This window comes from Glandiceps talaboti, chromosome 21 (genome assembly GCF_964340395.1).
Source record: "Glandiceps talaboti chromosome 21, keGlaTala1.1, whole genome shotgun sequence".
NCBI classification, from domain to species: domain Eukaryota; kingdom Metazoa; phylum Hemichordata; class Enteropneusta; family Spengelidae; genus Glandiceps; species Glandiceps talaboti.
In genome coordinates, this window is record NC_135569.1 from 7,379,040 (window position 1) to 7,393,185 (window position 14,146).

General features: G+C 35.4%; 1 protein-coding gene across 1 annotated transcript in view; it reads right to left on the minus strand.

Annotated features, from left to right (window-relative positions):
- Nucleotides 1-1,373, minus strand: part of LOC144451794 (transmembrane protein 26-like) — a 3,338-nt gene extending 1,965 nt beyond the window's left edge. The window contains exon 1 of the mRNA XM_078142697.1: nucleotides 1,162-1,373. Within this exon, the coding sequence (XP_077998823.1) occupies nucleotides 1,162-1,373 (212 nt within the window). The remainder of the gene's footprint in view (nucleotides 1-1,161) is intronic.
- Nucleotides 1,374-14,146: the final 12,773 nt, after the last annotated feature.

The window sequence follows — 14,146 nt, forward strand, 5'->3', positions numbered from 1 at the left end:
TACAACGTGTTGTTTCTTACTGTTCACTAGCTCTGATACAACCATACTGAAACCACTGAAACTACACCAACCACACTATAAATTACCAAAATTGAATGAAAAGTTGCATGCTACACTTTATCTACTGTTATGTTATGTTATGTTATGTTATGTTATGTTATGTTATGTTATGTTATGTTATGTTATGTTATTATTTATTAAGGTGTCCTATGTGAACTTATCAAATTATACAGTACTTAAATAAAATGTACAAAAAAGAGCCACATCCAGCCCTCTGGCTTATAGGACACAAAGAATATCAAATTAAATAATAAATAAATAATATCACATACGTTTTATTGTAAATAAAGGTTTTTCTATGGCGCAGACGAGTAAGTTGTCTGTGCCTATGGTTAAAGGCCTGAGTGTGAAAAGTTTGAAACTAGAAATGAAATCAACTAACGTGCCACCATGCAGACATCACATATTAGCGCCTGTGTGTCTGTATCTATGTGCAGCATGTTTGCATGATTGATTGATTTCACTCTACATGTAGCAAGAAATTCTTCTTATCTTAAAGTGTAGAAAATGCACTTTGTTACTGCTTTCTGAGTGGTTGTAGTAAACAGAGCCAGTGAACAGACACCTGCAGCGCAATGCATAACGCAATGATACTGAGTTGAAAACAGAATGCAAATTAATTTTGTTGACAATTTAAAGTGTTAACATTTGCATGAACAGCTGGACTTGTTGAATAGCAGGTGAATGTATTAATTGCTATAAATGATTTCCACGTACATGCAATATTAGTAGCATTGTTATAATTTATGGCAGTGTACAGCTCCAATTCAACAGAAGCGAATTAATCAAAATATGCAATGAAAGATTTCAATACGAAATATTTAGGAATATGTGTACCATATTTTTCATTCTAAACTTGTACATATTTTGCAAGGTTAACATTGTATTAGGAAACAAAATACATAGCTTATGCATATACATACATGCATACATACATACATACATACATACATACATACATACATACATACATACATACATACACAGTAATATAAATGTCTGTCTGTCCATATCTATACCCATGATAATGTTGACCACTCATGATCATGGCAAAATTCATACACTAAATACTTTGATATATTTTTCATTTATTTTTCTTACCATTTCCATTCCTCTCCTCCATTTACCATCATAGTAACAATGGTTTCAATTCCAAGTGCACCAATGGCTACGGTAAGTATCCAGTACGTCGGATCCTCCATGACGTAAGTAACTCGCCATATTGCGATAAGGCTGTGAGTAGCAAACAGTCCTCGTGTCACTAAAGCTTTGGTGAGGGTGAAGCATTTCAGTGGCTTCTTTTCTTTTGCCATGATTCATAAACTACATACACACAGGTCTAATATTTGATTTCACTCCTTTTGCGAGTAGTACAACATCATACGTTTTCTTATCCCATTTCACGTAACAGTACGCATTATGTCCGAACATATATCCTGGAGAAAAAAATAAATGTAATAAGACTCCAGCTAGTTTTTCACTACCGACCCTAAACTTTTTTTTATGTATTCGAGAAAAAAATAAGAAAATCGCGAAAATTGTGAAGTCTCGCGAGAAATAGTGCAATCGGAAACTGATAAACTTTAAAAGACAATGATAGAAGAAATACATAACACAGAGACCAGTGGAAAACATTACTACCTGAACTAGACTCTCGCATATGAAAAAATATAATAGTAATCTACCAACCCCACCTATTCTAAAATTGAACGTAGTCAGGACCAAACAGTTGTCGAAGGCCTAATAAAGAATGCTATCAGCTTTTTCATGAACGACCACTCATATTCGTTTACTTGCGTAACAAATCAGTTATCTATCGGTAAAACTATTGTTGTTCATATACACCTGAAGGCTAGATAGTCGACTTGGCAAGCGTTCTATCAACGCTGCCAGCAAACTCTGAGCAGTACATTCAAGTTTTTTTTCTGCCATGTTAACACAAAATTACCAAATCACCTGTTGACGTTTATTGTACAAAGAAAGGTAACAATTATGCTGTTAGCAAGGTCATATCTGGGTCACTTGATAAAATTAACATAATATATGCATCATTCAGCTTCAACACATGGAATCCAGAACACTGAACAGCAGCATATAGACACGCCGTGATATATAGTGCAGAACGTCCAGGTTATGAATCCAGTGTTTTCTATTCTAATGCGTACAACTTGGCTTGGTATTATTTCTTTTAATTTGTTATATATGAAAATTTCATATCAATTTGCCGTCAATATTGCGAAGAAACGAATTTTTCTAAACTGTTTTAGGATTTAGTAATATGTGTACACGAAACCTGAAGTTTTTTAGTTTTGAAAAATAGCACTACTTGTTGCACTATATAGGTAGCATAATAGTGCATTGGCCACTCTTAAAATACACAGACATTATTTAACAATTAAATCTCAATTGGATATTTCTGACTCAGTTTTTTTTATGACACTACTTACATTAAACACAGACTTCTCAATATAAAATAGTTGCAATACAAAACATACAACGTACACAAAACACCGAGTGAAAATCACCACCCCAACGGTCATGACCTATTTTGCGAGAGGCCCACAATCTATTTTCTCCGAGGTCCATAATGTATTTTTGCTGAGGTCCATAATGTATTTTTTTCCTGAGGTTCATAATGTATTTTCCCAGAGACCCACAATCTATTTTACCTGAGATCCATAATGTACTTTTCCTGAGGTCCATAATATTTTTTTCCCGAGATCCATAATGAATTTTCCCCTAGGTTCATAATCTATCTTCCCCGGTGCCCGTAATGCATTTTCCCCGAGGTCCATAATCTATTTTTCATGAGGCCCATAATCCATTCGTTCATACAGAAGATGGCCACGATATCCTACAAAACTTATTTCTAGCTTAGCTAAATTATGAAAAGAAAACCATTATGTAGAACCCCTTAATGCTGTATGCAAATATGCCATGTTATAGAAGTCCAATGACCGTGTTCTATTAAGTGCTTTATGGAGCCTTTGGAGTGTGTGAATATAACTTGAAATCATATCCGTCTGTCAACACACCGATTTTATGAAGGAAAAAGTACATCAAATATTACTATCCTAATACGAACACTTGTTGACATACGTATCAATATCGTATCTAATAGCCACTGCTGATCAGTAAAAGCACTTTCGGGCTCTGAAAACAATATCATTTTTGCAAATTGATTACAACAGTCAGACATACCTACTTTTTTAATATTGAAAATAAGAATGTACTACTGTAATTTCATTAGTTCAAGTTAAAAGCTTAAATGGAAGTTCACTTTGATCATCAGGGAAATTGATCCTCTGAGCCGAGGCTCATTCTGCTTTAAGGTACCAGCACCATATTCTGGATATAAAAGGTGATATTTCTACTCCAATCAGAGTTAACGTTATGAATGTCATTGGTTGGACTTTACGCTGTATGACGTCATAAGTTGTCATCAGACAAGAGTGGAGTAAACATGTTGGTAAGAACTCTTCAAATAGTGTATCGACTATTACATTTATGCGAATAAGTAAGTTAATAAAAAGCGAAACAGTGAATATGTTAAACCATATTGCCACAGTAAATTAGTTATTCGCTTTTCTATAGCTAGAATTACCGATTACTCACATAATTACGTTTAGGGTCTATTTCTGTTCAAAAATCATGGATTAATTATTAGAATAATTATAATTTCTAAGAAACTGCCGTGTAACACAAATTAAACGGTGACTATATCGCAACTTTCATACGACTGGTACAGTATCCATTATATTCTAATAAATAACAAAAACACAATAAATTATTCTGAAATAGTGTGAACGCACATAAAATAAGAAAAAGCGGGAATCAAAGGTGTAAAAGAGAGTCATGGAATGACAATCAGAGTGAAATGCTGGTTTCGAAATTGAAACTGGCGCGTAAACAATAATATATTTATAACTCATGTGTCTGTTCGATTCTATAACAGAAACGGCAGCAGCAGCAGCAGCAGCAACAACAACAACAACAACAACAACAACAACAACAACAAGGGCGACGACGACGACGACGACGACGACGACGATGACGACCACAACAATAACGTCAACAACAACAGAGCGTAATACTAAATATGGAAATTTATGGTTTCTAAGGAGATGTGGATTTCTGTTGAAATAAAATATGATGCAAAGCTTTCAGAGGTCATTACTTGAAAACACGAGTACTTGGATGGGACTAACCCCTCATCATCATCATCATCATCATCATCATCATCATCATCATCATCTAATTTGAGTCCTGTAAATTTACTCAAAACTCAACGACGTCAACATAGCCTTTTTACGCTTCATTGTAATGCAGTCCACAGGATTGCTAAGGTTCATTCCTGAATAACAGCAATTAAGTGGTGGTTGCGTGGAGTTTGCCTATTTGTATTTTCAATAAGTAAACGACGAAGTAATGAAAAATTATTACTTTTTTTGTCCTGCTCAGCACGATACCCCGTAGATTTGCATATCATCAACATTCGCGAATACAATATTGGTGACATTATCTGAACATGTTTTACACTCGGTTTTGATTCGACGAAAATAATGTTTTGGTCAAAGTCATATTAAATAGTCGAAACGACCAGAGATGAGGTTGCTATGGATATGAGATGAGATGGTTTACGAACTGGCGATGTTGGGTTTTGGGAAAACAGACAAGGAGCTACTGTTTGGACAGTGCTACGATTCTGGGAGCGCAATTAAAATTTTTTTTTTTAAAGGAACGTTTTAAGCAATACTTATAACAGTATATAGCAAAGTCCATAAATACACGATAACTCAACTAAAATAACACAGTCATGCAATGAGCTTTGACTTTCAAATTAATCCATCGACCAATTCACGTATTTTGATGAAATGAAATAGAGAAATTTAAAGATAAAACTCACCAACTTCTAAACCGAAAACAATCCACTCTGGATTGCGCTCAGAAACAGCCAACCGTACTACCGATTCAAGGACTTTTCACTTAATGTAAGGACTTGATTAATAATGCTGATTGCTTTGCTCATTTGCCTACGTTTGTATCGATCGGTAGTAATTGATTGGCTGCTCGGAAGCCTTTATTGTGCTATACGGTAACTGAAGTTAATCAAATAAAGCACTCATTTAAATGTCAAGTAAAGGCTGGGACAGAGAAAGTGAAATTGACACGCCTGTACATTTCATGATTTTATTCACTGTCGATATTAATGTATGTTAGATCTTATTAAAACGTGCACTTTCCTCTCTAATGTGTAAAATAAACATATTGTCGTAACCCTACACTTTGCCTTGTAATATATTTATACTGAAATTATACGTTTCAAAACTCGGAACTTTAGATTAAATTATGAGGAAATATTTCGAATCATGTACATGGAAAGATTGTTTCACTAAAAAAATGTGTGAAGCTAAAAATCGTACAAAGACAAATAAGTTGTACTCTTCTCTCTGTTTGTCACAGTCTTTCTGTCGCTGTCTCTGGGTCGCCATCTGTTTCTCTATGTCTTTCCCTCCGTCTCAATCTGTCCACCCGTCTGTCCAACCACCCGTCTGCCCGCCTGCCTGCCTACCTGTCTGCATGCCATGGACAGGCCTGTCTTTCTCCCCTCTTTCCCACTTTCTCTCCCCTCCTTTCTCTCTCATTCTGCATGTGAAATGTGAAGTTGGCATGGTTTCTGTATGCCAAACTTGACTTGCCCGCTGACGTTTGCCATATGTACAAGAAGGGGAAACACTAAACAACCGTGGAACATTCTAAGTATATATATTCCAGTATCATGGCCATAACGCTCTTCTTTGAGCAAAAGTTGACCATACGGTACTGATGGAGGTTAGAATTCTAGGAACGTATAATACAACGTTAACAGCTAGCTGGCGAAATAGCACGATGTCTCCTAATTAAAAAGTACATCCGTTGTATACAGTAGTTGACAATGTATTGAAACATATACTTTTTGAAACCGTATTTATTTTTAATTAATTTTGTAATTATATTCCGGTTTATATATGTATACTGACAAACCAAACGTATGGCCACTGGTCAGTTTTAGGATTTTTTAAATGGTATTTGGCCGCTGATTAAGTAGTTTAATTTCCGTTCCTTATAAAAATGAAAAAAATAAATAAATGAAATATTGGTCAATATTTCCGTATTTGCTTTGCAACATATTTAATGGGATTTGGGATTTTCTTCATTATATTCATAGGACACTTTTCTCAGTCTGAATGATTCAAGAAAAAAGTTAACTACATTTTAAAAGTGTAGCAGATGATAGCAGTGTTCCTGTTCGATATTTCTTGCGATCCGTAATTCTAATAAGTATAAACTGAATCGCCCAATGTGAAAACATTAAAATATTCATGATTATACTATGCACGGCTATCAGTGCTATAATACTTGTAAAGCGATCTACACTAAAACATTATTCATCGCCAGGGGAGCAGCAGGTCACGTCAGAACAAGTGAATGCTTTTAGGCAATCATTCAATACAAGGTATTTTATAATACACACATTTGCTTTTTGAAACTATACTTGTACCATATAAGTGAGTTACATCAAACTGTGTTAGTCATCAATGTCTCAATCACGAATAATATGCTTGGTATGCTTACACAGAAATTAAAAGCTGTTTGAATAAACCTCATAACAATTTAACACTCTTAACGACAGTCAAGGGGTCCACTATTTAAACAGTATTAAGCATTCTTAGATACCCGCCAATGCTCTCACTGTCCTATAGAATAGACCTGTTACAGGTTCCAATATACATTGCGGGTCTCCCCCGTACAACGTCATGTATTTGTCGGGTACGCGCTACTCCGGGGTGATGGCTGTCACCTGACTTTACCCTTGGTTTACCAGTAAAAAAACTTCACTTTATTGATGGCATACTGTCATTACTATGTTAAATCACTCAGAACTAACGAGGCCAACATGTCTTTCCATAATTTCATGGTTTAACAGATGGCAATACAGTTTAACATTAGGTGAATCATCCGACAGGACACTTGTAAAGCTTTTAAAACTTCACTGTGATTGAATTGACATACATACATATATCTATTTAGGACAAATACCACATTTTCAATTTCAAAACAAAAATATCTGTGTTCGCCAGCTCAAATGTAACTATTAATAATGTCTTTGTATTCCAATGAAATGTAAAGGTAAATGTTGAGACAACATGGCACGGGCAGCGAACATGACTTTCAAGCACTCATTCTACAGTTGTGAAACATATATTGCGATCTTATGAGTCCATTATCAGTACAGTTATTTCACCACTAATACCGAAGCTTGCATTTGACAATTTTACTAACCCAGTCAATATTTGCTCTCGCCATTGCTTTTGTGATAGTCTAGTCTTATACACGTTTAGTTACGATCATCTCCACCGTATAGTCAAATGGATTTCTCTACCACCAAATTTCGTTTTTGCCACCACCAACAATAATAGTTTCTGCTATTGGAGTATTGTTGATATAAACATGACGATATTATTGCATCCTCACAGCGCTTACATTCAAACTGGAGGTTGAGTTTGAAGCAAACTGATCGAAGTAACCAATTACAACCGCCTGTCAATGTGTGATGGATTACTACTGACATGCGCTGTTCATCCCTTCCCCAGCAGGAGTTAGCTAGATTTTCTTTTTTGTTTGACTATTCTACAATACTTGTTAGATAGAGATAGCAAAGAACGACTACACGTATAGTTAGTAGACTATTTGTGATTGGTTGATCCTATCTACCGAGGTTATTTACATGTAATTATGGTTAAATCGTATACCTCCGAGTTGGTTCTAATGACGTAACGCTATTGACGTCACCTCACAACTGGAAAAAATATAAAACCCAATTGTAATCTGGCCGTAGCTCCATTAAAGTAAACGACTGTTAGTCAACGACCAGGCGTGGTAGGGGAATATTAATGCTGAGATCAAAATTCCCCACCCGAATGGATTCTAGACTACAACTATATCTTCCTACTTGATATTCAATGAGAGGGAAGGGGAGCTGATGGAGCTTTGAACCACCGTATTGATATCCAACAATATGGGATGGAAGAGTTATAGGATACATTATGTAATATGTACTGTGAATATTCAGGCGAGTTTCAATTATAGATCGAAATTGGAAGTCATACATAGGATAGATTGCATCACCATATCACATGTTTTTTACCTTATTTTTCTTCTATATTATTCTTGTTTTTTCTTTAACTTTTACTCAATGTTATCAGAGAAGAAATCCAGACGATGAAACTGACGTCCAGGTTATAGTTATCACGTTGAGAAAAATCTCAGTAAATTTATAGTCGACATATTTTACTCACATCAAAGTATTCCTAAATCTTCCCCTTACTAATGTTTCATGTTGTGGAAATAGATAGCCAAGGTTTTCTGTTTTCTGCATGACAAAGTGTACGGTCTCTGAGATCAATATTCGTAATACTAGTGCTTCCAGCAATTTGATGCATGATAAATAAGAAACACTTACCGCAGGCCTTATTTTCCATTTAGGATCACATGCTATGAAAACCTACAGCTAGCAAAAACTAGGGCTGCTAAAAAATACTGAATTCAAATATGCATGACATACGATAAGCTTTATCCTCAAGTGAACTCTGACCTCGTGTAAATAACCAAATTCAATGTGGTGTCGATCAGAACTTGAGAGGGGTAAGATCTAACGCAGTGATCACGACGCAAAGCATACAGTGTTTGACAACAAACAAACAACATTTCATCTGGTACGTTCTCGGAGTCCCGTATGTAAATTAAAGTAATCAGTGCAAAGATTGAAAAACAAATTAAATCAATAATATTCTAACACTATTTCTTGACTTGAATATTCACTTACAAGCGATGAAATAAAAACACAAGGTATTTATACACGGGAATTAATTTCATGACTTGGGAAAGACATACTATTTTGAACGATAAGTTTCACACCTACCTTATCGAGTTGGTGTTAGTAACCTCTCATAGGAGAATTTCAAAATGAAACAGCCGATTGCTATGTCGCAATAAAATAGAAACTAATTTCATTATAATTACACGAAATCCACCCTTATACGGTTGTACAAAAACCTCAATGTGTGCATTCAGTCTTCAGCAAACGCATGACGCCACAATATGTTTGTTACCCCAACTACAAAACGGTTGTTTTCATGAATACGGTTTCTTACCCACACAAATGCTATTAGATTATACGACTCAGTGCAATGCCCCGGCTGATCTTTGCTAACGGAAACCCACTACAATAGTTCTCCACGTTGTCAATTAAAGTGCTAATAACAAAATATGGACTGCTTTTATTATTGTTACCGGTACAAGGCGGAAAATAACTACCAGTTGCTAAGGTAACCAATCACAGGCCCAAATGAAATGGAAAGCGTATTATAAGTCTTACTAGGGGGTCATAACATTTTAATGAATTAAAACATTAAAAATTCATTATATTGTCATCTGTAATTCATCATAGTCGGTGAGAAGAGCAACAAGTCGTAATTTAAATGAACTTTTTCGTCATCATTATTTAAATCGGTCCTTTTTTTGCATCGACCTTCGGCGCCATCTATAATAACGTTCCATATTAATTGTATGTGTTCTAACCTAGGTACTCAGTCTGCGCCTCGAAACAAAAAGATTCAAACATGTTCTGTTTCTTTCTTTTTTTCAAGAAAACGCCAAGTTGACTCTTTTCTTAGTCCTCCTATTAGTGTATATATCTGCCTCTCTATCTCTATGTCCCTGTCTCTCACTGACTCTATTTCTCTCTGAATGACTGACTGACTGACTGACTGTCTGTTGTCTGACTACCTTTCCCTCTCCGCCCTCCCCCTCAAATACATTTCTGACTAAACTAACATGTAGTACGCCTTCATACACAAATCAAGTAATACCAAATTGTACACAATAATAAAAGTTTTTCCAGCCAAACTAAATAAGCAAAGAATAATGTAAATCATGTCACGTGATCATTGATGATGAATGAACCATATAGAAAACACACAAAGGGACGTGAATTACATACATGTATTTCGATTATCATAACACAACGCTTGGATTTCCTGAAATCTAACATGTCACGGTAAATGATTGCCTAAATGTAAATTTACAACTACCGCTTAGGGCATGCATATTAAAGTTATGCGATCGCATGCATGACATATACGGTATCTACTCGTGGAACATCTAAGCCAGTCCTATCGATTAGTTAAAATAAACATGCATTGATATAGAGTGTAGATTTCATGTGCAAATTTCATTGTGTTTTAATAGGTGTATGTCCTTTGAAGGAGGACGCCACTCCAGGAAATAGAGACATTTTCATAAACTATGGGTTCTGGAGAGTCATTTCATGAATGCTCACCATCTATAACTTCTTAGGATTTCACAGAAATAGTAAGTTGATCTTGTTGCATTTCAAGGGTATCTTTAATAAATTTGCTGTTTGCTATTGCATGATGGGAGTCAACAGAAATTATATATTGATTGACGCCTCTATTCACCAATGCATCTCTCTGGTGCTGATTAAATATTAAATCGAATCTGCCTCACAGTTGTGATTTTTATGACGAACCTAGGTGGCACTATGCAACGTTGAATAGCGCCACTTAATACTAGATGGCTGTGTTTAGCACAATGTGTGGGAACGATTATCATTCTAGATGGCGCTGTTCAGCACAAGTGTACTGTTTTTGATTGTCGTCTTCTCATTCGCGCTTTTGGCCGAGCTTATCATATATTACTAATATCTCACCTTGTCATCACACGGCAAGAGATATCAAATATGTTACCGTACACGTTTTATCGCATTACAAATAAATTTAATAAACAATTATAGTATGTACAGAAAACGCTTTACTTTGTATTATGGAGTGCAATACATATTTTTACATTCTATGGTTGCACGAAGTATATTCTAGTACCGGGCGTGAGTCTTGGGAGCTTGTAAGACCATTTAAAAGTTTGTTTACATTCAATGCTTGTACGAAGTACATTCTAGGATCGATAGATCGGACGTTCTTGATCATGCAAACTACAGCGGAATTACATTGCTGCAGACTTTGCAACATCCCTTATAATTCTCATCGCCTACAACATTGCTCCTCGAAAAAAAAAATCACACCCACTACAAGACGCCGGTTATTAACCTGCTCAGAGTAATACTACTACAGCATTCTGTATTCTAGAGACGATACCTCATCACGTTGAATGGCGTAGCAAAGTGTGTATGAGTAGCCTAGACATTCACAAAGCTTTTGATTCTTTATGGTGGAATAGTCTATTTCACAAACTGTAGACATGGGTGTAAATTCAAACTTCAGAGGGTCTTTCAAATATGTTCGATGGACAAAAATGTCAAATTGCCATAGACACAATTAAATATCCTATGTATCAGGGTGTACGACAGGGGAAGCATTTTTCAGCAACTCTTTTCCTAATTTATGTAAACGACCTCTTCGTTGGATGAGGGCAGTCACATGACAGTGGTGTTCTAATTCGTAAATTGTGTTTTTATCATAAATGTACAAAATAGCTAACAATCAATATATGTTGAATGATCTCGTTTAACTTACGACGTAACTTTCGATTAGACGTCGACTCGACTTGACGCTTGACTTGGCTTGACTTACCTTTTACTTACCTGACCTTTACCTACCTTTACTTGACTTTACTTGCGGCTTGACCAACCTTTCCTTGACTTTGCTTGAGCTTAACCTAACATTACATGACTTGACATAACTTGATTGTTGACTTAACTTGACCTGACCTGACCTGACCCTACCTGATAATTTAGAGGGTGGGCAAGGGCTATTTTTGTACTTTGTAATCGGACCATTTTGTTTTTCAGTATTTGTAAAACGTTGCAATAAAGTCTTGAACATCGTAATTCAGTGGTCGACGTACTGCGTAATCAACTGTTTATTTCGACTGTAAAATTATCTCTTTTTTCGTACACGTAAAAGAAAAATACATACAACTGTACCTTAATTGTAGGATGTTAAAAGGAACCAGTACAAGTAGCACTAAACGTGATACGTCACATGTTCGTATACCCAGGACTTAGCAAAAATAGCAGCCATATCAGCATATATACAATAGTCTTCTTCTTTCTCTTTCTTTTCTTTTCTTTTCTTTTCTTTTCTTTTCTTTTCTTTTCTTTTCTTTTCTTTTCTTTTCTTTTCTTTTCTTTATTTATTTATTTATTTATTTATTTATTTATTTATTTATTTATTTATTTATTTATTTATTTATTTATTTATTTTTTGGGGGGGGTCCCAAGCCCACGAAGGTAAAAGCTTTGTCGGAAATAATGAATGTTCCTTTTGAACTAGGCAATTTAGAGGTATTAACATTAAAAGTATATTGAAGGTTCATCCGTATTAATTTCGGCCATGTCACTGGATATTAATCATCTCAATGCAAACATGCAATATTATGTGATTCGTTAAATTTAATACCACAAAGAAAGGTAGATGGATGTATGATAAATAACGCGGTGGTTCACTAGTTGCTTTAAAGGTCTTAGACTGTAATGGGGTATTTAAATTTCTGTAATTATACATGCATTTATGTTGTACAGTTTGATATGCCGTTTCAAAACCTGTTCCGAATATATGCATGTACTGTTCACTGTTTCGATACTTAGTGGTATGGCATACAAAATTATACGTTGTATTTGTACTATTAAATGTTATTCATTCACATATTTCTCTACTTTTTCATTGATTCCTAAATTGTGTTTTTCATCATAAATGTAAACTTGAAATTCTGTCTTCGTAATTCGTAATTCGACACATTTTTTCTGTAAATCGTACTGGGGGACACCCTTGCCCACCCTCAATTTGGAATACTGTAATTCAAACTCATGGAGGTGTACAAAGTTTAAATATCAAACATATTGCACTTCTGAAAACAATATTCAATAACTGTGCTATAAACTTAAGTATCGACTCCGAAGATCTCAAAGCTGATGGCATCACAGTGTATATTTCCATATGAGTAACGAGTAACGCAGTACCCCAACTAATATTAGGACTAATTGACAGAAGAAACCATAAGATAATTTCAAACACACACACACACACACACACACACACACACACAAATGTACTGGCATTTAGAATATCGACTTATTGCAGTCTAACTCATGAGTATTCAACTCATATTATCGACTTCACAAATAGACAATGCAAAGTATACTACAGTACTACACAATATAATTACTACACATATAAACTTGTTTGACTTACAGTTGCTGAACTCTTCCTGATGATACTCAACCAGATACTGCAACGAAAATGTTCATTTGGCAATATAATGTTCAGTGCCAAGTCCGAGTATTTTCAAGTTCAAGTTCAAGTTCAAGTTCAAGTCGAGTTCAAAGTTGATGAACGCACTATGTACCCCAAACCATGCTGACATTTACCATATACACACGTGCACTCTGTGCAGAGATTAATCCAGGGATAAAAGGAACACATTGAAAACGTATCACTTTCCACTCGCAGTACTCCACAAATCCACCTGTTACCGTAAACTGTGGCTGGCTTCAGATAATGACTCATAATGACAATGGCTATGAATCTTATTGGCAGAAACGAATGAAATGGACAGAAACTTCAGACTGAGGTACAATTCCACATATAGGGCGAGTTCAGGATAAAAATGTTTTGCGATTCGTTGGTTAAAACATCCATATCGGTGGGCTGTAATTGTCCTAAATCTTGTCTAATACGAAGCAGCATACCGGGCATGCATGTTAACCTCAAAATCCAGCCACGCGTCAATCGAACGTGTTAATTCTGTTAATTGCATTAACACACACAAATCAGCCACCTGATAGTACTATAACATGGTAATTCACTACCATCTAATTTACATACAAATTAAATCCTCACTGATTTACATACAACGTACAAATTTAATCTTTTGTCTTTGGGTCAATCCTTGGTCAATGTCCATGTTAACACACTTTCACTAAACGTGTCACCACTTTTTGACACACCGAATTTTACAGTGAGAGTAATAAAAAGACTAAATGAGATTCATTTAAAATCTATGTATTTCT